The sequence below is a fragment of the Aulostomus chinensis genome, chromosome 13 (assembly GCF_037954235.1).
Source record: "Aulostomus chinensis isolate RoL2024-O1b breed Wild chromosome 13, RoL_Achi_v1.0, whole genome shotgun sequence".
NCBI lineage: Eukaryota > Metazoa > Chordata > Actinopteri > Syngnathiformes > Aulostomidae > Aulostomus > Aulostomus chinensis.
Window position 1 is genome coordinate 15578980 of NC_141332.1, and position 25576 is coordinate 15604555.

Consider the following 25576-nt stretch of genomic DNA (forward strand, 5'->3'; position numbering starts at 1 on the left):
GAGAAAAAAATCAATATTCACAAAATACTTCAAACCATGTGGATTATTTTAATTTATATTTGATTTTTTTCCAATGGCGTAAATCATCTTATAGTTGTATTTACACTGTTAAGTATGATTTTCCCTCTCATTCAAAATTACATGAAATGATTCTGCAGTTTTATCTTCTGGACTCACTGGGCCGCTGTTGCCTAGTCTGTAGTAGTTGTGGTATCTTATGCCGTGCCACCGCCTCTTCATTTCGATGTACTGGAGACCGAGGCAGGCGCACACCACTTTGTGTTTTATGGACGAGCTGACATACACGACGAGACACGACTGGCATAATTTTCTTTCCATCCTGTGGATTATTCTTGCTTCATTTGACGCTCTGACGTGCGGACATCTGTCAAACGCATTTTCTGGACGCTGCTGGTTTTTTTTGTTTCGTCTTTTTTCCCTTCTTTCCGAGATCATTCGAGACAATGAGACGGCAAGTACTGCTCTTCGTTTCGATCCTCTCTCTCAGCTCAGTCCTCGGACAGGTCAGCTACTCAGTCCCCGAGGAGATGCCGAAAGGCTCTGTTGTTGGCAATATCGCTCAAGATTTAGGTTTAGAAGTCAAGCGTTTAAAGGTGGGTAAAGCGCGTATATATTCTGGTGATAGCACGGAATACATCGACCTGAACAGCGAGACGGGAGTCCTGTTCATCAAAGAGAAGATAGACAGGGAGGCGCTGTGCAGTGATCAGATTCCGTGTGCGGTGCATTTCCAGATCGTCCTAGAGAACCCCATGGAGTTCTACAGCGTGACGGTCGAGGTGACTGACATTAACGACAACGTACCGACGTTCGAAAAGAAGGAAATTAAATTCATCATCAGTGAGTCTGCAGTTGTTGGAGCTAAATTTGACTTAGAAAGAGCCGTGGATTTGGATGTAGGCATTAATACTCTGCAAACATACACGCTTGAGCCGAGCGATAATTTTCTACTTAAACTGCACGACCAAGCAGACGGTACAAAGAATGTGGAAATGGTCTTGAAAAAAACCCTGGACAGAGAGAAAAACGAACTGATTTCGCTGGTGCTGACGGCGGTGGATGGAGGCGAGCCTCAGATGTCAGGAACAATGCAGATCCACATCACGGTGTTAGACGCGAATGATAACGCTCCTGTATTCACACAGCCCGTATACAAAGGCACTGTGGATGAAAACGCCTCAAAAGGCACGATCGTGACGACCGTGAGAGCGTCTGACGCTGATGACGGTTTAAATGGCAAAATAACATATTCCATCACGAACACACTGGATGACGTCAGGCACATGTTTGAAGTAAATGAGAACAACGGCGAGATTAAGTTGATCGGGAGTTTGGACTATGAAAAGAAAAAGCATTTTCTGATCAATGTACGCGCCAGGGACAATGGCGGCCTGACTGATTCCTGTAAGGTGATTGTGGAGGTTGTTGATATAAATGACAATGAACCAACAATTAAAATAATGTCGAAATCAGCTATAATATCAGAGAGTGCAGCCCCCAGCACCGTCGTTACAATGATTAATGTTCAAGACCCAGACTCCGGCGAGAATGGTAGAGTTCAGTGTTTTATAAATGAAAATATTCCATTCGTGTTAAAATCGACATCCAATAATTTCTACAGTTTAGTGACAGACGGTGATTTAGACCGGGAGCGAGCCTCCGAGTACAACATCAGCGTGAGCTGCTCTGATGAGGGAGTGCCCTCCCTCTCCAGCAGCGTCACTCTCACCTTACACATCTCAGACGTCAATGACAACGCGCCTGTCTTTGAGAGGAGCTCCTATGAGGCCTCCATTGTAGAGAACAACACACCAGGTCTCTCTATATTCACGGTGAAAGCCAGAGACGCTGACTGGAACCAGAACGCTCGTGTTTCTTACATCCTGGAGGACTCCTCTGTTAACGGAGTGCCGGTCTCCTCGTACGTGTCCGTCAGTGCTGATAGTGGAGTCATCCACGCAGTGCGCTCTTTTGACTACGAGCAAATCAAAGATTTCCACTTCCGGGTCAAAGCGCAGGACGGAGGCTCGCCTCCTCTCAGTAGCAACGTGACGGTGAAAGTCCTGATCCAGGACCAGAACGATAACCCCCCTCAGGTCCTGTACCCGGTCCAGACCGGAGGCTCTCTGGTGGCTGAGATGGTGCCTCGGTCAGCAGATGTGGGCTACCTGGTGACTAAAGTGGTGGCTGTTGATGTGGACTCTGGCCAGAACGCCTGGCTGTCCTATAAACTGCAGAAAGCCACAGACAGGGCGCTGTTTGAAGTGGGCTCACAGAACGGAGAGATCCGAACCATCCGCCAAGTGACTGATAAAGACGCTGTGAAACAAAGACTGAGTGTCATAGTGGAGGACAACGGGCAGCCCTCTCGTTCAGCTACAGTGGTTGTTAACGTGGCGGTGGCGGACAGCTTCCCTGAAGTGCTGTCAGAGTTCACGGACTTGAGCCAGGACAAGGAGTACAATGACAACCTGACTTTTTACTTGGTGCTGGCTTTGGCTGTGGTCTCCTTCCTCTTCATCACCTGTGTAGTGGTTATCATCTCGGTCAAGATCTACAGGTGGAGGCAGTCTCGCATCCTGTATCACTCCAGCCTCCCCGTCATTCCATATTATCCTCCACGGTACTCAGACACTTTGGGGACAGGGACCCTCCAACACGTGTACAATTACGAGGTGTGCAGGACCACCGACTCCAGGAAGAGTGACTGTAAGTTGGGCAGAGCCGGTAGTCAGAACGTGCTGATAATGGAGCCCGGTTCTACAGGGACGATGCAGCGGATGCAGACTGAAAAGAGCATCCTGGACGAGCCTGACTCTCCTCTGGAGGTTGGTCATGTGGGTTTATTTTAGTTGCGAAATAAGTGTTTGGATTTTCATGTACTATAAATTTGTCACCAGTCGTTGCTTATCGCTTGTCTCCGGTCAGTACCATGGACAGAGACAGTCTAATGACCCAAATCGGAGGCTTTATTGAGGTGACATCTTTAATGAATAATCAATGCTGGTTTGAATTTTATTTCTTAAAAAATACTTAACAGGGATATTTATATAATTACTCTGAAATTGAAATCCCTCAAGAAAAAAATGTTCTCCATCATCAGCTCTTGTGTTTCGCTCTCTGTTACTCGCTGTCTTCAACCCTCTCTTTACGTCTTTTTTTTTTTTTTTTGCTGCCGTCTCCTACCTCTGTCGTTTTAAGTGTAGCGCTGTCCCATTTATTGTAATATTGTAATGTTGACTTTGGACAGTGAGGGACGCTGTTGACCAGAGTGTGTCTGGTTTGCTGCAGACACACAAAGGTACCTCCCATCCTCTACGTATTTGTGAAAGAAAGGCAGAAAGCTCACAGTCGGGATCGCACAATACTCCCACGCAGAGCTACGGAACGCTATGTGTTTCACAGTTCCGGGAATATACTGACTATTTTCTCTCCTGTGGTTTGGTCATGAATATTAAAAGGACCTAGGACTTATTTCACACTCAGTATCGGACAAAATGGCACGGCAAGTACTATTGTTTATCTCGACCGTCTGTCTCTGCTGCTCCGTGCACGGGCAGGTCAGCTATTCCATTCCCGAGGAAATGGAGTCAGGCTCCGTGGTTGGTCATTTAGCTCAGGATTTGGGTTTGGATGTCAAACGACTGAAATCTGGCAAAGCTCGTGTTTTCACCCGAGATAGAGCAGAATACATCGAGCTCAACCGAGACAGAGGAGTCCTCCTCATCAAGGAGAGAATAGACAGAGAGGCGCTTTGCGGACAGACGACGCCTTGCGCGTTGCATTGTCAGATCATTTTAGAGAATCCGATGGAATTCTACAGCATTAATATAGAGATCAAAGACATAAATGATAATCCTCCGACCTTTGATACAAGGGAAATATATTTCAATATCAGTGAGTTCACGCTTACCGGAGCAACGTTTATTTTAGACAGAGCTGTTGATCTCGATGTTGGCCAAAATGGATTAAAAACGTATGTTTTGTCACCAGCGAATGTATTCGCCCTCAAAACCATAGATTTGAGTAAAAATGTAGAGATGGTTTTGCACGCACCGCTCGACAGGGAGAAAAATGATAAGCTGTCGTTAGTTCTGACGGCGGTGGATGGAGGAGCCCCGCAGATGTCAGGGACAATGCAGATTCACATCACCGTCCTAGACGCGAATGATAACGCTCCCGTGTTCACACAGCCTGTTTATAAAGCCTCCATTAAAGAAAATGCACCGGTAGGAACAGTTGTCGTGACAGTTACTGCGTCAGATGCAGATCATGGCTCAAATAGTAGAGTGACGTATTCAGTTTCAGGTAAACTTGACCACGCTCGTGGAATGTTTGAAGTTAATCGGAACACAGGAGATGTGACTTTAGTTGGAAAACTTGACTATGAAATATCGGGAAATATTGAAATAGATATCCGAGCAAGTGATGGTGGTGGACTAACTGGTTCCTGTAAGGTGATCGTAGACGTACTGGACACGAATGACAACAAACCTGATATTCATATTTTGTCTAAATCAAATGTGATATCAGAGGATGCTAAAAGTAACACGGTTGTGACAATAATAAACGTGGAGGACGCAGATTCTGGTGAAAACGGTAAACTGCACTGTTCCATCAGTGACAGCGAGTATTTCACCCTGAAGTCCACATCCAATAATTTCTATACTCTTCTAACAGACGGTGATTTAGACCGGGAGCGAGCCTCCGAGTACAACATCAGCGTGAGCTGCTCTGATGAGGGAGTGCCCTCCCTCTCCAGCAGCGTCACTCTCACCTTACACATCTCAGACGTCAACGACAACGCGCCTGTCTTTGAGAGGAGCTCCTATGAGGCCTCCATTGTAGAGAACAACACACCAGGTCTCTCTATATTCACGGTGAAAGCCAGAGACGCTGACTGGAACCAGAACGCTCGTGTTTCTTACATCCTGGAGGACTCCTCTGTTAACGGAGTGCCGGTCTCCTCGTACGTGTCCGTCAGTGCTGATAGTGGAGTCATCCACGCAGTGCGCTCTTTTGACTACGAGCAAATCAAAGATTTCCACTTCCGGGTCAAAGCGCAGGACGGAGGCTCGCCTCCTCTCAGCAGCAACGTGACCGTGAAAGTCCTGATCCAGGACCAGAACGATAACCCCCCTCAGGTCCTGTACCCGGTCCAGACCGGAGGCTCTCTGGTGGCTGAGATGGTGCCTCGGTCAGCAGATGTGGGCTACCTGGTGACTAAAGTGGTGGCTGTTGATGTGGACTCTGGCCAGAACGCCTGGCTGTCCTATAAACTGCAGAAAGCCACAGACAGGGCGCTGTTTGAAGTGGGCTCACAGAACGGAGAGATCCGAACCATCCGCCAAGTGACTGATAAAGACGCTGTGAAACAAAGACTGAGTGTCATAGTGGAGGACAACGGGCAGCCCTCTCGTTCAGCTACAGTGGTTGTTAACGTGGCGGTGGCGGACAGCTTCCCTGAAGTGCTGTCAGAGTTCACGGACTTGAGCCAGGACAAGGAGTACAATGACAACCTGACTTTTTACTTGGTGCTGGCTTTGGCTGTGGTCTCCTTCCTCTTCATCACCTGTTTAGTGGTTATCATCTCCGTCAAGATCTACAGGTGGAGGCAGTCTCGCATCCTGTATCACTCCAGCCTCCCCGTCATTCCATATTATCCTCCACGGTACTCAGACACTTTGGGGACAGGGACCCTCCAACACGTGTACAATTACGAGGTGTGCAGGACCACCGACTCCAGGAAGAGTGACTGTAAGTTGGGCAGAGCCGGTAGTCAGAACGTGCTGATAATGGAGCCCGGTTCTACAGGGACGATGCAGCGGATGCAGACTGAAAAGAGCATCCTGGACGAGCCTGACTCTCCTCTGGAGGTTAGACTTTACTTGCTTCTAACTGCAATATTGATGTGACAGATAAACGCTTCCTCACATTCAGCACCTTGGATAGCGAATTGCTTCACATCTCATCGACAGATCTTCTTTTTAGTATATCTCTTGTCTTTTAAATGTGATATTTATACACAGCACAACATCCTTTAAACATTGGTCGTTGAGCAATTTGAACATTGAGTGATTCGTTATCTTTTAGGCAAAATTTCACAATTGTGTTTCCAATTCACGATTTTTTTTTCATCAAAAGTACCCCACTTAGAAAGGTTCTTTGCTTTGCTCTCGGTGAGCCTGGTTATTCACTGTGTTTTGCATATTTCATATGTAGTTTTATTTTATGGACTCAGAGCGCCGCTGTTGGCCAGTTTGTAACTGATTTACCGCAGACTCGTTGAACCTCCCATCGTGTCTGTTTTTTAGAGAAAGGAAAAGAGGCAACACACGTCCGGATTTTACCGGAGATACAGGACCGTGTCACCTCATGCTTGTTGGGAATATTATTTACACCGGTGTGGATTTTTTAAATTGTGGAATTTAAAGGCGGTTGACTGCGGGATAACGCTGGAGAGAACAATGAGAGGGCAAGTACTATTGTTTCTCCCGGTCCTCTGTCTCAGCTCTGTGCATGGACAGGTCAGCTACTCGATTCCTGAGGAGATGCCAAAGGGCTCTCTCGTTGGCAATATGGCTAAAGATTTCGGCTTGGACGTAAAACGATTAAAAACTGGTAAAGCTCGCATTTTTACCACAGACAGCAACGAATACATCGAGCTGAACAACGACCGAGGAGTCCTCCTCATCAAAGACAGGATAGACAGAGAGGCGCTGTGTGGAGAAACGACGCCCTGCGCTTTACATTTCCAGATCATATTGGAGAATCCGATGGAGTTTTACAGTGTGACGATCGAGATCACAGACGTGAACGACAACCCTCCATCCTTCGAAAAGAACGACGTCAGATTCAAAATCAGTGAATCCGCTCTCACGGGAGCTAAATTCATGTTAGATCGCGCTGTTGATCATGACGTAGGCTTAAATGGACTGCACACATATAAACTCGAACCCACGGATAATTTTGTTTTGAAACTGCACGATCAGGCAGATGGATCAAAAAACGTGGAGATGATTTTAGAGAAACCTCTCGACAGAGAACGAGATGAGCATTTGTCGTTAGTTCTGACGGCGGTAGATGGAGGAGAGCCCCAGATGACGGGAACCATGCAGATCATCATCACTGTCCTCGACGCTAATGATAATGCTCCTGTTTTCACGCAGCCTGTTTATAAAGCCTCTATTAAAGAAAATGCACCGGTAGGAACAGTCGTAGTGACAGTGACTGCAACAGATGCAGATCATGGCTCTAACGGTAGAGTAACGTATTCAGTTTCAAGTATTTTAGATCATGCTCGAGGGTTGTTCGAAGTGAATGAGGAGAATGGTGAGGTGCGACTGAAAGGAAAAGTCGACTATGAAAAAGCTCGATCATTTCAAATAAGCATCCGCGCAAGTGATGATGGGGGATTGGCTGACTCCTGTAAAGTGATTGTTGACGTCATAGACATGAATGACAATAAGCCTGATATTCACATCATGTCAAAGTCTAACGTGATATCAGAAGATTCTCAATCCGGTACTGTGATAACGATGATTAATATTCAGGATGCAGATTCCGGTGAAAACGGTCTGGTGCAATGCTCTATGGATAATAATATTCCTTTTGTGATGAAGTCCACATCCAACAATTTCTACAGTTTAGTGACAGACGGTGATTTAGACCGGGAGCGAGCCTCCGAGTACAACATCAGCGTGAGCTGCTCTGATGAGGGAGTGCCCTCCCTCTCCAGCAGCGTCACTCTCACCTTACACATCTCAGACGTCAACGACAACGCGCCTGTCTTTGAGAGGAGCTCCTATGAGGCCTCCATTGTAGAGAACAACACACCAGGTCTCTCTATATTCACGGTGAAAGCCAGAGACGCTGACTGGAACCAGAACGCTCGTGTTTCTTACATCCTGGAGGACTCCTCTGTTAACGGAGTGCCGGTCTCCTCGTACGTGTCCGTCAGTGCTGATAGTGGAGTCATCCACGCAGTGCGCTCTTTTGACTACGAGCAAATCAAAGATTTCCACTTCCGGGTCAAAGCGCAGGACGGAGGCTCGCCTCCTCTCAGCAGCAACGTGACGGTGAAAGTCCTGATCCAGGACCAGAACGATAACCCCCCTCAGGTCCTGTACCCGGTCCAGACCGGAGGCTCTCTGGTGGCTGAGATGGTGCCTCGGTCAGCAGATGTGGGCTACCTGGTGACTAAAGTGGTGGCTGTTGATGTGGACTCTGGCCAGAACGCCTGGCTGTCCTATAAACTGCAGAAAGCCACAGACAGGGCGCTGTTTGAAGTGGGCTCACAGAACGGAGAGATCCGAACCATCCGCCAAGTGACTGATAAAGACGCTGTGAAACAAAGACTGAGTGTCATAGTGGAGGACAACGGGCAGCCCTCTCGTTCAGCTACAGTGGTTGTTAACGTGGCGGTGGCGGACAGCTTCCCTGAAGTGCTGTCAGAGTTCACGGACTTGAGCCAGGACAAGGAGTACAATGACAACCTGACTTTTTACTTGGTGCTGGCTTTGGCTGTGGTCTCCTTCCTCTTCATCACCTGTTTAGTGGTTATCATCTCCGTCAAGATCTACAGGTGGAGGCAGTCTCGCATCCTGTATCACTCCAGCCTCCCCGTCATTCCATATTATCCTCCACGGTACTCAGACACTTTGGGGACAGGGACCCTCCAACACGTGTACAATTACGAGGTGTGCAGGACCACCGACTCCAGGAAGAGTGACTGTAAGTTGGGCAGAGCCGGTAGTCAGAACGTGCTGATAATGGAGCCCGGTTCTACAGGGACGATGCAGCGGATGCAGACTGAAAAGAGCATCCTGGACGAGCCTGACTCTCCTCTGGAGGTTAGAATTATGTTTATGTTCTCACTGTCTTTAGGATTTGTAGTCATTCATTGTGTTGTGCAGGGAATTGTTGTGACTTCGTTACGCACCGCTAAGTGCCGCTGTTGGTTAGTGTGAGGAAAATAGAAGGGACTTTTAGAGGGAGAGTCCTCCTTCTTCTCTCTGCGTATTTGAGCTCTGTTTCTTTCGCAGTTGTACAAAGATGCACCAGGAATGAAATAAGGGCGAAGACATTTGGTCATTTTTTCAACGGTTTTCCCCGTTTAGATTTTGAAAGTATTTTGCCATGATGGGTGGTTTTTCTTTGTTCCGATGGAAGCTGTTTTTCCTCTGCATTTGTGTCGCAGACGTGTCCGACGGTCATGTCCGTTACTCTATACCCGAGGAGATGGCGACGGGCTCCATTGTCGGGAATATTATTCAAGATTTGGGTTTGGATGTTAACCGTCTGAAATCTGGGCGAGCCAGAATATTTACAGAGGACAGCAGTGAGTACATCGGCCTCAATTTAGATAAAGGAACTCTAATAATCAAGGAGAGGATAGACAGAGAGGAGCGGTGCGGACAAGTGTCTCCCTGCTCTTTGCATTTTCAGATCATCCTGAATAACCCTATGGAGCTGCATCGCGTAGATGTTGAAATTCTTGATGTTAATGATAACGCGCCGGTGTTTTCCAAGAGGGAGATGAGATTGGAAATCAGTGAATCGGCTGTTAAAGGTGCTCGATTTTCTCTCGACAGCGCCAAAGATCCAGACGTTGGGTTGAACACGCTCCAAACGTATAAACTCAGTCCCACCGAGCATTTTAAATTGAATATATTAACTCGCCCAGACGGAACCAAATACGCTGAAATGATTCTGCAGAATTTATTAGACAGAGAAAATCAAGAAGAACACAAACTGACACTAACAGCGTATGATGGCGGTGATCCACCGAAATCAAGCTCCATCAAAATTAACGTTATTGTAGTGGATGCTAATGACAATGCGCCTGCGTTCAGCCAGTCTCTTTACAGAGTCAGTGCTCCTGAAAACGCGTCAGGGGGCTCCGTTATTTTAAGGGTCACTGCCACGGATGCTGATAAGGGAACAAATGGAGAGATCGTGTATTCATTCTCTCAGAATACTGATGCTGCATCATCTATGTTCACTGTTGACGCTCATACTGGTGAAATGACCCTGACAGGCGAGTTAAATTACGAAAAAATTAAACAGTATGAAATTGATGTGGAGGCCACAGATAAAGGAGGGTTGACAGACACGTGTAAGGTGCTGATCGAGGTGACAGATATAAATGATAACGCCCCAGTCATAAGCATCATCTCCCTCTCCAATCCCATCCCCGAGGATTCGCCCCCGGATACGGTAATAGCCATGCTCAATATTAAAGATCTCGACTCTGGTAAAAACGGCCAGGTGAAGTGTTTTATCAGCCCAGATTTACCTTTCAAAATAAAATCATCTTCAATGAATTTTTATAGTTTGGTATCTGATGACGTTTTGGATCGGGAAACAATGCCAGAATATAATATAACAGTAACAGCAATGGATGAAGGTTCCCCACCACATTCTGCAAACAAGACTATTAATTTAAAAATATCTGACATTAATGACCACGCCCCTGAGTTCCCGCTACCATTTTTTTCTGCTTCCATAACAGAGAACAATGTACCTGGCATGTCACTTCTGACTGTCAAAGCCAGTGACAAGGACTCTGGCAACAATGCGCGTGTTTCCTATTTCCTTGAAGATGGTCAGTTGAGTGGGATGTCAGCCTCAACTTACTTCTCAGTGAATGCAGAGAGTGGAGAGATTCTTGCTGTGCGCTCTTTCGACTACGAGCAAACAAAAGAGTTCCACATCCGGGTCAAAGCGCAGGACGGAGGCTCGCCTCCTCTCAGTAGCAACGTGACCGTGAAAGTCCTGATCCAGGACCAGAACGACAACCCCCCTCAGATCCTGTACCCGGTCCAGACCGGAGGCTCTCTGGTGGCTGAGATGGTGCCTCGGTCAGCAGATGTGGGCTACCTGGTGACTAAAGTGGTGGCTGTTGATGTGGACTCTGGCCAGAACGCCTGGCTGTCCTATAAACTGCAGAAAGCCACAGACAGGGCGCTGTTTGAAGTGGGCTCACAGAACGGAGAGATCCGAACCATCCGCCAAGTGACTGATAAAGACGCTGTGAAACAAAGACTGAGTGTCATAGTGGAGGACAATGGGCAGCCCTCTCGTTCAGCTACAGTGGTTGTTAACGTGGTGGTGGCGGACAGCTTCCCTGAAGTGCTGTCAGAGTTCACGGACTTGAGCCAGGACAAGGAGTACAATGACAACCTGACTTTTTACTTGGTGCTGGCTTTGGCTGTGGTCTCCTTCCTCTTCATCACCTGTTTAGTGGTTATCATCTCCGTCAAGATCTACAGGTGGAGACGAGAGCACCTCTTCTTCAAATCTGGTGCAAATCTTCCTGTTATTCCATATTACCCACCTCTTTACGCAGACGTGGGTGGCACTGGTACCTTGAAGCAGGCCTTCAGTTATGAGGTTTACGGAACCACTGACTCCCGGAAGAGTGACATGAAGTGCTCTCGACCCTTCAGTCAGAGCACTCTGAGTGTTGACCACACCAGGACAGTGCCAAGGCATAACACAGATTCAGAGAATATACTTGTGGAGGTGAGGTCAGCCCCTTTATTCTTACTCAGACCATTTGTTCTCTATTTTTGTTTTGTGCTTTCATTGTCCAGTTCTATTCAGCCAGTTGTCATACAGCTCTGGTACTGGACTCAAGGTTTGCTTTGAACTTCTTTGCCAAATGGTCAGCAACCATGTTGTGGCTTTGTGTGTTCCTTCATATTAACAATAACATTTGTGATTACATGATTAACATGTTCAAATATTTTCTCACCAATATTTACATTGCTGAAATCATTTTGTGTTCTTCTGCGATGAATCAGAGAACAATCCAAGCTCTTGTGAAATAGGGCTTCATAAAGCATTGCCAATAACTACTCTCACATACACACACTCAACCATGCAGTGCACTACTTTTTTCAGTGACCTACTTCCCTCTGGAACATAGGCATTGGGCTGTGCATGGGTAAAAATAACAGCAATAGATGCAAGCTCCATCCTCATCACATAAGAAGGGCAGTTCCTTTAAGAATATAAAGAGGGATACAATCGTATTAATTGGACTAAGAACTTTTTAATGTGGTAAAGGAAGAGGAGGGATCAGTCACTACAAGAGCTGGAGGGATTGAGCACTGTGGAGGAAAGCAGTGTGATGGAGAGGAGACAGAGGCGGTGGGGGAGGGGAGGAGGCACGTGGTAACCAGCACAGTCTCCCTGTGCAGACTTTGTGGTAGAGATGCAGGGCAGCCATTTTGATCTGCAGCCGTCTTTGTCTTGCTGAAACAGATGATTAATGAAGGCTTAGGTGTAAAGCAGAGATGAAATGCTGTCGTTAGCGCCTGTACTTTGTGTTGCCAGCATGAGTGGAATATTTCACGTAAAATATAAAGTAATGGAAGAAGGCGTGGGTGGCAAGACCTACACTGGTTATATAACAAATAAAAAGGGGGTTTCATAAATGAGGACAGAGGCTGCATGTGTTTTACTTGGCCACAGTGTGTTGAAATCCAGCCATCTTTAAAGTTGCAGCAGTCTGAGCGATTCATGTTTTCATCTGCATCACATCTCTCGACTGCTGATGAGAGCTGCACAGAGGCAGACTAGATTTACTACTTCCTTCCAGAGGCTCTTCCTGTGAAGATGGAGATACATCAGATAAAAGTACTTGTGCAAATATTGCTTTTTTTCCTCTTGTGTGGTAAAATTGAAGATTGTTTTCTGAAAGATAAGTGTAAGTGAAACAGCGTGTGTGCTGAGGAAAATAGAGGCTACTGCTGAAAAGAAGTTGTCCTGTAGTTCTGATGATACATACAGCTGAATTTAAACACACAGCTTGATCGGGATTATTTGAAAAGTCCTTTGTAATGTGTTGCTGACTTTTGTTTTCTCAGGATCAACTTGTGTTCCCGGTCTTTTGCTCTGGTGGTGGTAGGGGCTATGTGTGCACAGTGAACTCTGCAGGATGTCGAGGGCGTATGTGTGTGTGTGTGTGTGTGTGCGCCAAATTTTAAAGCTGAGAAACTACAAGGCAAAACCTTGGGTTAATTGTGTTCACCCTCATATCCGCTGGAAGCTGTATATCATTGTTATTAGCCCACATCTGTGCCTGCTTTACCTGCTTGAACTGTCTTTAAAACCATTATGTCTCATTTTCTCAAGTTTGTTAGAAAGTTTTTACTGTGCATCATAAATTCTTTTGATGACACTGTCTCCCTCAGGGTCAAAGCTCACAGAAACCTCTCTGAAAGCAGTTAAATGGTTCAGCCTGTTTCACATATGTAGGGCAGATTGTTGTTGTGGTTTTTTTTTTCCCCTCTCTTCTCTGGCTTTAACCTTCTGTGGAGCCTTTGTCAGCCATTTTGGGTTCCATAGAAAGCCTTAGTTCCCAGTCTGTTGTTGCTACTGACCACAAAACTATAATCATGTGCAGAAGCTCCAGGTTCCCACAGGCCCAAACTCTCATCCAAGTGTCTTTCCTCTCTGACTGAGCTGTCTGGTGAACAGCTGTGTGCCTGCATGTGTTTGTGTCTTTTGTGATGGGGTTCATCACTGTACAGTGCTGTGTTTGGGCATGTGGTTAACGTTCCTTTAAGGCTGCATTTTATTTTTTTTTTTTTTACAAGAGTTCCCAGATATCTGTGATCTCTGGCGTGACTTTCTTCTCACAGAGCAGACATACTGCACATGATACTCACATGAAACCATTTATTTGTTCATTGGTCAAATATGTAGAGAGGATAAATTCATTGACAGCCCCTTTTTTCGGCCTTGGATATATTTGATGGTTAGAAAGATTAAAAAGTAAAAATTTTGAGCAGAGTTTGCTGCTGTTATCTGTTGTTGTTTGAGAAATCTTTACAGAATAAAGAACAGCACACACATACAGTGGGGCAGATTAACTGTACCTTTACCTGCTTCAAGTCAGGGCAAGTAGACATATGTTTGCTAAATTGGGATTTGGTCTTCAGGATGTGTGCTGGTGTCTCAGTGTTGGATGTGTGGAACACTGGTTGCTTCTCTGGAAGGGATTACACAAGGGATTACCTCGAGCAGTGAAATATGGGGCAATGGTAAAGTTGTGTCTACTTAGACTCAGATAGACATCGTAAAGAGGCTCCTGAAATATCTTCTGAAAGAGCAGGAGTTTATGTGTGTTTTCATTCAAGCTGTCAAATCGTGTTATGCTTACAACCTCAGCGTATTTCAGATGAGTGTCAGATCCGTGCCTGAAAGAGTGATTGCACAGCATAATATTGTAATATTATAATATATTTACATTGTGTAGGATATTCTTTAAAAAAATTTCATGGCTTACATCCAAACGCGCATTCATGTTCTACTGAATCATCATTGAGAAACTGAAATGATGCTATATTTGTCCATTTTGTATTATTAGTGTTGTGTCATCTGCCAAAACTGGATGGTCTGTGTGTTGTGCAGCAGTGATTCTTGGTTTCCAACAGTCTTCCTTTTTCCTCCTGATCTCATTTTCTGCATCCCTCCCCTCCCCCTCTCCAGCTGCACCATTCTGCTGCAGAGAGAGAGAAAGACACTGAGAGAAAGGGCGAGAAAGAGTGCTCAATGTAGGACACTCAGTTTTGTCTATAAAAAGCCCATCAAACACCATATGGTGTCATTTCATTTCTTTGTAGATCACCATGTTTATAACATGAAGAAATGTCGCCACTTTCCTGACCCTAACCCCTCCGTCCGTATGTATGTGCTTTTCCTCTGAGGGACATCATATCTTCATAGTGCTGCATGCTCGTCTGAATGCCATCTTTCTTCCTTTCGTTTATGTTCTTTTTCTTTCGTGTAGCTTTTTTTTTTTCATCCTGGCCACCTTTGCCAGCTTGTAGGAAACAGGGTGGGATGCAAGCAAGAGGTTCAGTGTGTTACCATAGCAACAAGCTGACTCACTGGCAGGATTGTACCATTTTCACTGATTCACAGGGGGGCAGCAGCAGAGGCTGCCTGTGGTTTGTCATGGCCCCCTGCATGTAGAGGACAAGAGACACCCCTATTTACCACAAAGAGGTGCAGCAGCATCCTCAGACCTGGATTAATGGTGATGGAGAAAGAGGAGACGTGATCATGGCTGCTTGCTATATTTGCACTGATCTGTGCTGCCCTGGTTGTTTTGCTTTTCCCTGTTACAGTGAATTTGTGCATGACACTTGTATTGAATAATGAGGAGCATAGATAAACAGATTTTTTAAAATATAATATTTGTCTATGTTGTATGTAAACAACAGCCTTTTTGTTCCCTTTGTTCTATCCTGGTTTACTCTTGCATATTAGCCGTGCCGTGTTTTGGAAAGATAAATCTCTATATCATTGAGATGACCGCGCATTATTTTCATGCTTTGTTTTGAATGTACATTCTCAAAGACCATCATTCACATCAGTAGAGACAAACACATGGTGCTCAGAATGTCATTAATAAGACATGAGCACGTCTCTGGCCATCGCCTCCAGGCCCCCTGCTGTTGCTTTAAGGGTAGTGGCTTGGTGCGGCAGAGCTGTGTTTTGGTCGAATTAAGAACACTGGTGATGATCGCAGGATCTCCACCTTTCTCAGAGATCATCGTGTTCGCGTGGTTTAGTGTTTCCTGTTTCTATTTCATGACATTTATCATCAACTATTTGTGTTCACTCTTGATAATCATTTCTAAAGCCATGGCATGATGTCCTCTGGGTAAATCAAAGTGTTTTTCTTTGTATTAAGTATTGATATTCTTTTCTTGTTCATCATCAAATATCTATATCAGCTGTCATATAAACATGGGAAAACAAATAGTTTGTCTCATTTATTCATTTTCTTTCTCACTCAGAGATTTTGTATGTCATCATCACAACTAGACTTTTGTTTTTTGTTTTTTGTAATGAGCAAAGCTGTGGTCATGTTTTCAGTGGAAAGACTTAATTTATTCCTAGAATGTTCTCCCTAAAATTAGGATGAGATTCTTTGAAATCATTCTACAAATGTTTGTTGAGGCAACATATAATTATCCACAGAATAATACAGTTAGCACGTTGTGTGGTCGAAACAATAAAACCATTAAGCAGCATTATTTGAAATTATATCATCCTTTGAGTTTGCCTAAAAGTTACATTTTTTTACACCCACCAGCCAATGTTGTGGGAGTATTCCTCATTTCTTAATTATGTGTGTTAGTTTCAGATTTAAGTCGGAGTACAGCTGCTTGTTTGGTTTACTTTTTATATTATTCCTTAAGGTCATGGTAAATACCCTGTTGTCTGAACCTCTGGTTGGGTTATTATTTCAGTACATTCGTAATCGGTACCCTTTGAAGATTACAGAGCTGAATACTCTTTACAGCCTTCATACTTTGTGCTGATGGACTTTCAGATTTGTCGATTAACGTACTAAATGGTGGCAGGAATTGAAGTGAAATAACTCATAGCTGGTAAACTTTCATGGTACACAGGCACGCACATACACACACACACACACACACTTATTTCAGTGAACAGGTCAATCATAACATGTTCTTATATCTGATCTCACACGTTTTTGTTCTGAGCCACACGGTAAGTATGTTGGGTGTTCTACTTCCCAAAGCCAGACCCTGTATTCTGACCACCAGTCTAATCAGCATCCTTTGTGTCTTTATTCTTCTCTTTCATGTCCTCCCTTGCTGCCTGGTCCTGTTCTGGTTTCCTTCCTGATTCCTGTTAAATCCTCGCTCGCCACACAAGGTAAGAGAGTTTTTTTGTCTGTTTTTGCTCACATGTTCTACACGTACATGAGAGAAAAAAAATCCCATGATTCTACAGCTCACATCACCGATACAATGACACCTGAACATCATGCTCACCCTACAGAAACACAATTCCAACTCAAACTTCAGCAGCAAACAACAGTCAAACAACATTAATTGGCCAGGAGCCAGACTGGTAATCAGATTTTCCTCTTCAAGGGACACATCTGTTCACGTGTCTCAACACATCTACCACAACATACCTTCCCCTGCAAGTGGTTTGATGACCAAAAATATGATGCAGCTTGCCTTTTTTGACTCTCAACATTACATGGACGTCATTTAAAATCTATACAACTTTTACAGTAACAACTTCTTTTTTTGTCACCGATTAGAGTACAAGTCTGTAGCTTCTGTTTGAGAATAGTCTTGTTGGATTAACGTGCAGGTCTTTGTACGTGTACCCTTGTTTTTGCCAATGACTTTGAATTGAATGAGACGTTAAATTGGAAAACTCTCCCTCATAACAGGCTTAGATGGTTTAAAGAAAGCATTAGCAGGGAGCTCCAACTGTCGAAGTAACTGGTGCCAGATAATTCCTACATCTCCAGTCAGCAAACCCAATGCAGACATTGAAAAGCAATGACGGTCAGGATAAATCACATAAATATTGTCAAAAAATATCTATCCAATGTTCTCTCCTTTTTAAGTTTTAAGGTGTGGTATTGATGTACTTGATTGTGTTTTATTGTCATTCATAACAATAAAGTAAGAATATCACAAAATGGGGGGGGGGCACATATCAAACAATTAAATCCACATACATCGAAAGGTCTTTCCTCAGGAAAAAAGAAACACTCTCAAAGTATTCAGGTGATCACTTTTATAACTTTGATATATTTCACACATGGGTTTTTACTGACGAATATAATTATTGATCATGTTTTTTTTTAATTTTGAGCAATGAATATTTGAGGAGAAGACGTAAAGCAGCATTCATCACTCAGCACTTTTGTGTTGGAGCAGTCAGTTTGAATGTGCTGTGCAGGTGAGCCTGCTGTGGGAAACATACATGCGTAATTCAGTGTGGGTGGTGAAAAAGGGGGAGGGGGGCTGACTCCTGTACACTGTGATGAGAAATGGGACAGCAAATAGATGAATGAATGGATGAATGCATGAAAAAATTAAACATATATTTGATATATTAGCAACGTCAGAACTGTGAAGTGCATCTCAAGACTCATTAAATCATCTGTGTGTTCACGTACATTTTAATTCCGCTCTGATTATGTTTGTTCACGTGTTAAAATCTTTATTAGGCGAGCCTCTTGCATGCTGCATTGCTATGCTTGTCCCATGTTGCGGAACAGGAAGGGAAACGTCTGAGAGCCTTGGTGTGGTGTTGTCTGTGTGTCTGCGGGAACCAGGGAGGCTGGCCGCCTCTCCGGCAGCCTGCAGCGGCAGCAGTTGGCCGCCTGTGTGGCGCTGTCCACAAGGATGGTGCTGAAATCAGCTCCAGCGCTCACCCCCTCCCTCGCTCTCACTCTGCCTCTCTACATCTCCCTCTGTCGCTCACCTCTGTTAAAGCACATCATTGTTGCAAACACTTTGTATTTACCATATTAATTACAATGATTTGGAATGTATTGCATAAATATTTGGAGTAATCATTTGCCCATTTTGTGCTTCGTCCTCACGTTCAATGCGGGTGTGCAATTGTGCTGCCAGCCCGGAGACATTGTTTGATAATGATGCGTCAATGAAACGATTTATAGAGCCAAACGTTTTTAATGTAGGTGTAGTTCTGGCTCACATTTCGTCATATTCTGATGTAAAATTAAAAGTTGTTTTATAGGGAGAAGCAGAACGGGAGTAAACACCCTCAGAGCTCCCCCTCCTCTCCCGTTTGCTCTACAGACCTCCATACGGGTATTTTACGTCAGCTGTTGACATTAATCCTCTGAGGCTCATGCAGAGCCGTCAGGAGTGAAGACAGCAGGCTGCACTAGCTTTCTTTGGCCACATGAAGGCAACGAAGAGCCTTGTTATCAACAGAAGCATGCCAGAGGATGCCTGCATACAGGTACAGACAGGCAAGAGGAGAGATGCATTAGAGTAAAGCATTCATGATCATTCAATGAACAGACGTTCAGTGTATATATCCACTGTGCGTAGTCATCCACAGCTACATCATCGTTCATTGATAAATTATGCAGAATGTAATTTAAAAAAACATTATAGACTTCATATAAAAACCACGAACGGTGATAGAGAGTAGTAAACGTCTCGATCATATTCAGTGTCTAATTATGTTTAGATCATATTGAGTATCTTGACGGTCTATTAAATATCATAACAATCAGGACGTATGTTCTGATGATGACGCTGATACGTCACTGTTCAGTAGACGTTCTCTGCTGCAGTGATTGGTGGAAATGGGTCAACCCTCTCCGCCAATGACATTCGGAGCTGTACAAAGAGATCCACTCTCTTGCCTGATAGCTTCGTCCTCACCACGACAGTGTTGCGCTGTGGAGGGGAGGGGTGCATATGCAGACACAAAGCATGACTGGCGTATGTGAGGACGTACCTATATTGGATTATAGATCTACGGTCTATCCTTCGTCGGTGGAGGTTTTGGGAATGCGTTGAGAGGATATTGCGTAAATGGAACGAGGAATAATGAGGAAAAGATTGCCTGCATGTCAGGTGCTTTTGTGGTGGCATCATTTCTTCCTCTTGTGGAGTACAATAGACGGCCAGACCCGCTACAGCATCCCAGAGGAGCTGAAACGAGGCTCTGTGGTAGGAAATCTCGCCAAAGATCTGGGGTTGATTGTATCTGAGCTGCACCGACGTAAGTTACGAATAACCTCGGAATCCGGAAAGCAGTATTTCAGTGTGGACCTGGGGAAGGGAGAACTGGTGGTGACTGATAGGATAGACAGGGAGGAACTGTGTGAACAAAGACCGACATGTTTGCTGCCTCTAGAGCTGGTCATAGATAACCCATTACAGCTGCACAGGGTCGAGATTGAAATACTCGACACAAACGATAATCCTCCAAGTTTTCTCTCCAAAGAGAAAGTGGTGAAAATTGCAGAGCTAGTCAATCCGGGTGCGCGATTTCCTTTAGAAAGTGCACAGGATCCTGATGCAGGTCCGAATTCTATACGCTCTTATCTCATAAGCAAAAATGACAACTTCAAATTGACAGTTAAAAATCTCAAGGACGGAAGGAAAATACCCGAACTGGTGCTTGAAAAACCTCTTGATCGTGAAAAACTGCCTGTACACAATCTCATCCTGACCGCTGTAGATGGAGGCGATCCGGTGCGTTCAGGGACATCAGAAATCACTGTTATCGTACTCGACAATAATGATAATGCGCCGCAGTTTGAGCGACAGATATACGAGGCTAATGTCAGTGAAAAAGCAACACCTGGGACTGAAATACTGCACGTTAAAGCTACAGATGCAGATGAAGGGCTGAACGGAGAAATTGAATATTTTTTCGCCGAGCAAACGCCAGATGTGATTTTATCATTATTTGACATTGAGCCCTCTACTGGTGCTGTTGTCATCAAAGGAGGTTTGGACCATGAAACCAACTCTTTGCTTAGATTCGACATCACCGCAAAAGACAAAGGTAACCCTAAAATGGATGGACACTGTGGAGTTGAAATTAAAATAGTAGACGTTAACGACAATACTCCAGAAATATTCGTAACCTCTTTAACGACTCCTGTCCCAGAGGATTCGGCCATTGGAACAGTTATTGCTCTCATAAGTGCGAGAGACCCGGACTCAGGTGACAATGGTAGAGTTATTCTGTCTTTGTCCTCCAAATCTCCCTTCAAGTTAAATCCGTCAGTCTCTAATCATTATGCTTTAGTAACGAACGGGCCACTTGATCGTGAGAAAAACGACCACTATAGTGTCACGATTAGAGCGACTGACTGTGGAAAACCTCCTCTGTCAAGTGAAAAAATAATACTCGTTGAGATATTAGATGTAAATGACAACCCACCAGTTTTCTCCCTGCCTTCTTATGTCGTTTATGTTCAAGAAAATCATGCTCCTGGAAAGATTTTGTGCTCAGTGACTGCAACGGATCCTGATGCAGCTGAGAACGCCAAAGTCTCTTACTCCGTCCTGGACTCCAGAGTGCAGGACGTGTCCGTGTCGTCTTATGTCTACATTAACTCAGAAAACGGCAGCATCTACAGCATGCACTCGTTTGACTATGAGAAGCTGAAAGTGTTTCAGATTCAGGTTCAGGCGAAGGACCAGGGCTCTCCGTCCCTCAGCAGCAACGCTACTGTCCATGTTTTCATCCTGGACCAGAACGACAACGCCCCCGCTGTTATCTACCCGTCCTCCGCTACTCTGGGCTCCCTCTCTCACCAGAGGATGCCCCGCTCCGCTAAAGCGGGTCACCTGGTTACCAAGGTGACGGCGGTGGACGCCGACTCGGGCCACAACGCCTGGATCTCCTACAAACTGGCGGAGGCCACAGACGCGTCTCTGTTCACGGTCAATCGCTACACCGGCGAGGTGAGGACTAAACGCGCTGTGTCCGAGCAGGACGACTCCTCTCAGAGGCTGCTCATAGAGGTCCGGGACGACGGAGAACCGGTCCAGTCCGCCACCGTGGCGGTGTCCATCCTGCTGGAGGACGCTCTCCACGAGCCCATCCTGGACCTGCGTCAGAAAGCGTCCGAGCCCAGTAAGAAAACCGGCAGAATCACTCTGTATTTGATTCTGTCTCTGGCCTCGGTGTCCGTGCTGTCCCTGCTGACGTTTCTCATCTTAGCGGTTAAATGCATCAGGAGCAGCAGGAGCAGCGGCAGCTGCTGCACCAGACGCTCAGACTGTGACGATTACAAGAACCCCAACAGAAACCTGCAGATTCAGCTCAACACGGATGGACCTATAAAGTACGTGGAGGTCCTGGGAGGAGACATGTTGTCTCAGAGTCAGTCCTTCAGGTCCTGCATGTCTCCAATGTCCGAGTACAGTGATTTCACCTTGATTAAGCCCAGCAGCACCACTGACTTTAAGGAGGTGATCAGTGTCCTGGATGCGTCTTTACCCGACAGCACCTGGACCTTTGAGAGCCAGCAGGTGAGCACAAGCGGACTTTTATTTCATATACTAGTCCAAGCATCATCAGTTTTGTTTGCTTACGTCTGCATTTCATCCTTCCATCTATCTGTCTAGCGATCTATCTATCTATCTGACTGTCTATACATCATTTGAATGAAGGAATTACGTAACTACACAGAGATATGTCGGTGTATAGGGGAGCAAATACTTGTTGGATTCCAGCAATGAGTCTCACACGATCGTTCGTGGGAAGATTCAGCACCGCGCAGGTGGACAGGGACTGTTGGAGGAATGCAGTGATGAATGTGATTGAATTGTTTGAACGGGTGAGTTTTGTCTCACGAGCGGTTCATCTTTAGTGAAATGTTGTCGAATACATGAATGCATGGATTAAATTTTGAAAATATTTAACTACATTTCATCTTATCTCTTCGATGCAGTACATTTTATGTCTTCCAGTTAAGCTATATTTTAGTGTCACGCTGACTTTGTTGTATTTGATACTCTACATGATGACACCAAGTCATCTAGGTTAAAGTAGAAAGGCACAAACCGACCTGATGCTGCGGCTTTAAGAGAGTCTTGACTAGTTTGAGTCTCATTGGATAGTAGAGATGGATGCTGCGCACCAATAGGATTCCGAACTGTACAAAGGAATCTAGTCCCTGCCCCCATGCAGCTTCGTCGCTCGAACACAGCCACAGAGCTGGGAGAGAGCGAAAGGGCGGAATGGGCTCGTCTGTTATCATATCTAATATACATTTATTTAAAACTATTCAACGATGCTCGGTAAAAGCTGGATAGTTTCGAGTGGATTAACACCTGCGATGGCGGATTTCATCATCGAGCTCTACATTACGTCTACTGGAATAACTGTGTTGTAGCGGACCAAGGATGACAAAGACAATAGGATACAGAGACTGGAGGTGGCAGGCGCTGTGGTGGCATCATTTCTTCCTCTTGTGGAGTACAATAAACGGACAGACTCGGTACAGCATCCCGGAGGAGCTCAAACAAGGTTCTGTGGTAGGAAATCTCGCCAAAGATCTGGGTTTGGGACTATCAGAGATTTTTGATCGTAAGCTGCGTGTCGCCTCTGAGGCTGGTAAGCAGTATTTCAGCGTGGATGCGGGGAAGGGCGAGCTGCTGGTGAATGACAGAATAGACAGAGAGGCTTTATGTGGACAAAGCGCCAGCTGTGTGCTGCCTCTGCAGGTTGTAATTGAGGACCCTCTGCAACTATTCCGAGTTGAGGTAGAAATACAAGACATGAATGATAATGCACCCAGCTTCCCATCAAACGATGTCACATTGGAAATCGCGGAATCTACGAGTGTTGGCGTTCGTTTTCCGTTAGAAAGCGCCATCGACCCAGACGTTGGCAGCAATTCACTGAAGTCATACACTCTCAGTAAAGACGATTGTTTTAATATCAGAATTAAAGAAGTCGCCGGTGGAAGAAAAGTTCCTGAATTAGTTTTAGCAAAGGTTTTAGATAGAGAAAAGAAGTCTGTTCACAAGCTTTTACTGACAGCTCTAGACGGAGGGAGCCCCGTGAGGTCCGGGACTTCTCAAATATCCATCACCGTCCTTGACATTAACGATAATGTCCCAACGTTTGACAAAACATTGTATAAAGTCTCTGTCGCTGAAAACGCCGAGGAAGGAGCAATAATCGTTCAAACAAAAGCGACCGACATCGACGATGGTCAAAACAGTGAAATAGAATACTTCTTTGGAGCTCATACACCAGAGAGCATCCTCTCTCTTTTTACCATTGATCATGAATCAGGTACAGTACTCTTGAAAGGTAAACTGGACTTCGAATCAGCAGCAAATTATGAGTTAGATATCAGTGCAAAAGATAAAGGTAATCCGAGAATGGAGGGACATTGTACTGTGCATGTCGAAGTTTTAGACGTTAACGATAATGCCCCGGAAATAATACTCACCTCTCACCCCAAACCAGTTCGCGAGGACTCTCCAAATAACACAGTAGTGGCTTTGCTCAGCGCTCGGGACCTTGACTCCGGTGAAAATGGTAAAATATCATTACAGCTTCCCAAAGGTTCTCCGTTTGCACTAAAATCCTCGTTTTCTCAAAACTATGCGCTGGTCACCAGTGGAGCTCTAGACCGAGAGAGTGTGTCCCAGTATGATATTGAGGTAACAGCCACTGATTCCGGCTCTCCTCCTCTGTCCAGTAAGAAAATGATTCCTGTCAGCATCACTGACGTGAACGACAACCCTCCTGTGTTCTCTCAGCGCTCCTATAATGTCTACTTAAAAGAGAACGGAGTACCAGGCTCTATACTGTACTCAGTCTCAGCCTCTGATCTGGATTTTGGTGAGAACGCCAAAGTCTCTTACTCAATCCTGGACTCCAGAGTGCAGGACGTGTCCGTGTCGTCTTATGTCTACATTAACTCAGACAACGGCAGCATCTACAGCATGCACTCGTTTGACTATGAGAAGCTGAAAGTGTTTCAGATTCAGGTTCAGGCGAAGGACCAGGGCTCTCCGTCCCTCAGCAGCAACGCTACTGTCCATGTTTTCATCCTGGACCAGAACGACAACGCCCCCGCTGTTATCTACCCGTCCTCCGCTGCTCTGGGCTCCCTCTCTCACCAGAGGATGCCCCGCTCCGCTAAAGCGGGTCACCTGGTTACCAAGGTGACGGCGGTGGACGCCGACTCGGGCCACAACGCCTGGATCTCCTACAAACTGGCGGAGGCCACAGACGCGTCTCTGTTCACGGTCAATCGCTACACCGGCGAGGTGAGGACTAAACGCGCTGTGTCCGAGCAGGACGACTCCTCTCAGAGGCTGCTCATAGAGGTCCGGGACGACGGGGAACCGGTCCAGTCCGTCACCGTGGCGGTGTCCATCCTGCTGGAGGACGCTCTCCACGAGCCCATCCTGGACCTGCGTCAGAAAGCGTCCGAGCCCAGTAAGAAAACCGGCAGAATCACTCTGTATTTGATTCTGTCTCTGGCCTCGGTGTCCGTGCTGTCCCTGCTGACGTTTCTCATCTTAGCGGTTAAATGCATCAGGAGCAGCAGGAGCAGCGGCAGCTGCTGCACCAGACGCTCAGACTGTGACGATTACAAGAACCCCAACAGAAACCTGCAGATTCAGCTCAACACGGATGGACCTATAAAGTACGTGGAGGTCCTGGGAGGAGACATGTTGTCTCAGAGTCAGTCCTTCAGGTCCTGCATGTCTCCAATGTCCGAGTACAGTGATTTCACCTTGATTAAGCCCAGCAGCACCACTGACTTTAAGGAGGTGATCAGTGTCCTGGATGCGTCTTTACCCGACAGCACCTGGACCTTTGAGAGCCAGCAGGTGAGCTGATTTTACTTTGTACTCAAGAGCAAATTAACGTTTAATCAATGCATTGCTGCGCTAAGCAGCGTGCTGTGATATTAACTGTTAAACAAAACAAAACATAAAACCAGAATATGCTGTATCTCGTGATCAGTGTGTTTTTCTTTTCATTTTTCACTTTTTCTTTCATCTACCATCACAAGGTATCAGAACATTTATGCAAACGCATCACATAATGTATGAAAATCCAACTGAATTCATCATCACGTACAGTAGAAACATTTCAGCACCACTACAGTGGACAGCGACAGGAGCAGCAAAAGCGCCTGTCGCAAGAGATGTGCTGATCGACTGTTTATTCTTTAATATTATACAAAAACCATATTAATAACTCTACAACGGTCTTT

At 45.5% G+C, this 25576-nt stretch overlaps 4 protein-coding genes and 1 pseudogene across 21 annotated transcripts in view; all 5 read left to right on the forward strand.

Moving 5' to 3' along the window:
• LOC147251089 (protocadherin gamma-C5-like) overlaps positions 1-25576 on the forward strand; it is a 279342-nt gene that overhangs the window by 222567 nt on the left and 31199 nt on the right. Inside the window, exon 1 of one of the 18 annotated variants that reach the window (XM_086221567.1) lies at positions 6254-8873. The exons of 16 other annotated variants lie outside the window; for them this stretch is intronic. In XM_086221567.1, the coding sequence (XP_086077693.1) occupies positions 6489-8873 (2385 nt within the window). In that variant the 5' untranslated portion in view covers positions 6254-6488. Of the gene's footprint in view, positions 1-6253; positions 8874-25576 lie in introns of those variants that run through there. One more of the 18 variants, XM_086221575.1, reaches the window with a different exon arrangement.
• On the forward strand, positions 463-2873 carry LOC147251134 (protocadherin beta-16-like). The gene has a single exon (XM_086222954.1). It carries the CDS (start codon positions 465-467, stop codon positions 2871-2873), a length of 2409 nt encoding a protein of 802 aa, XP_086079080.1. The 5' UTR covers positions 463-464.
• LOC147251135 (protocadherin beta-14-like) lies at positions 3141-5936 on the forward strand. The gene has a single exon (XM_086222955.1). It carries the CDS (start codon positions 3519-3521, stop codon positions 5934-5936), a length of 2418 nt encoding a protein of 805 aa, XP_086079081.1. The 5' UTR covers positions 3141-3518.
• LOC147251136 (protocadherin gamma-C5-like) lies at positions 19272-22199 on the forward strand. The gene is made up of 2 exons (XM_086222646.1): positions 19272-21857; positions 22036-22199. The coding sequence occupies exons 1-2, from the start codon at positions 19398-19400 to the stop codon at positions 22150-22152; spliced, it is 2577 nt and encodes an 858-aa protein (XP_086078772.1). The 5' UTR covers positions 19272-19397; the 3' UTR covers positions 22153-22199.
• LOC147251137 (protocadherin gamma-C5 pseudogene) lies at positions 22539-25208 on the forward strand (annotated as a pseudogene).

Bases quoted from the DNA above. Each gene is read 5' to 3' on its own strand.
- LOC147251135 (XM_086222955.1), top strand. From the start codon at position 3,519: ATGGCACGGCAAGTACTATTGTTTATCTCGACCGTCTGTCTCTGCTGC.
- LOC147251136 (XM_086222646.1), top strand. From the start codon at position 19,398: ATGGAACGAGGAATAATGAGGAAAAGATTGCCTGCATGTCAGGTGCTT. The intron at 21,858-22,035 runs GTGAGCACAAGC...GTCGGTGTATAG, and splicing joins GGACCTTTGAGAGCCAGCAG to GGGAGCAAATACTTGTTGGA.
- LOC147251134 (XM_086222954.1), top strand. From the start codon at position 465: ATGAGACGGCAAGTACTGCTCTTCGTTTCGATCCTCTCTCTCAGCTCA.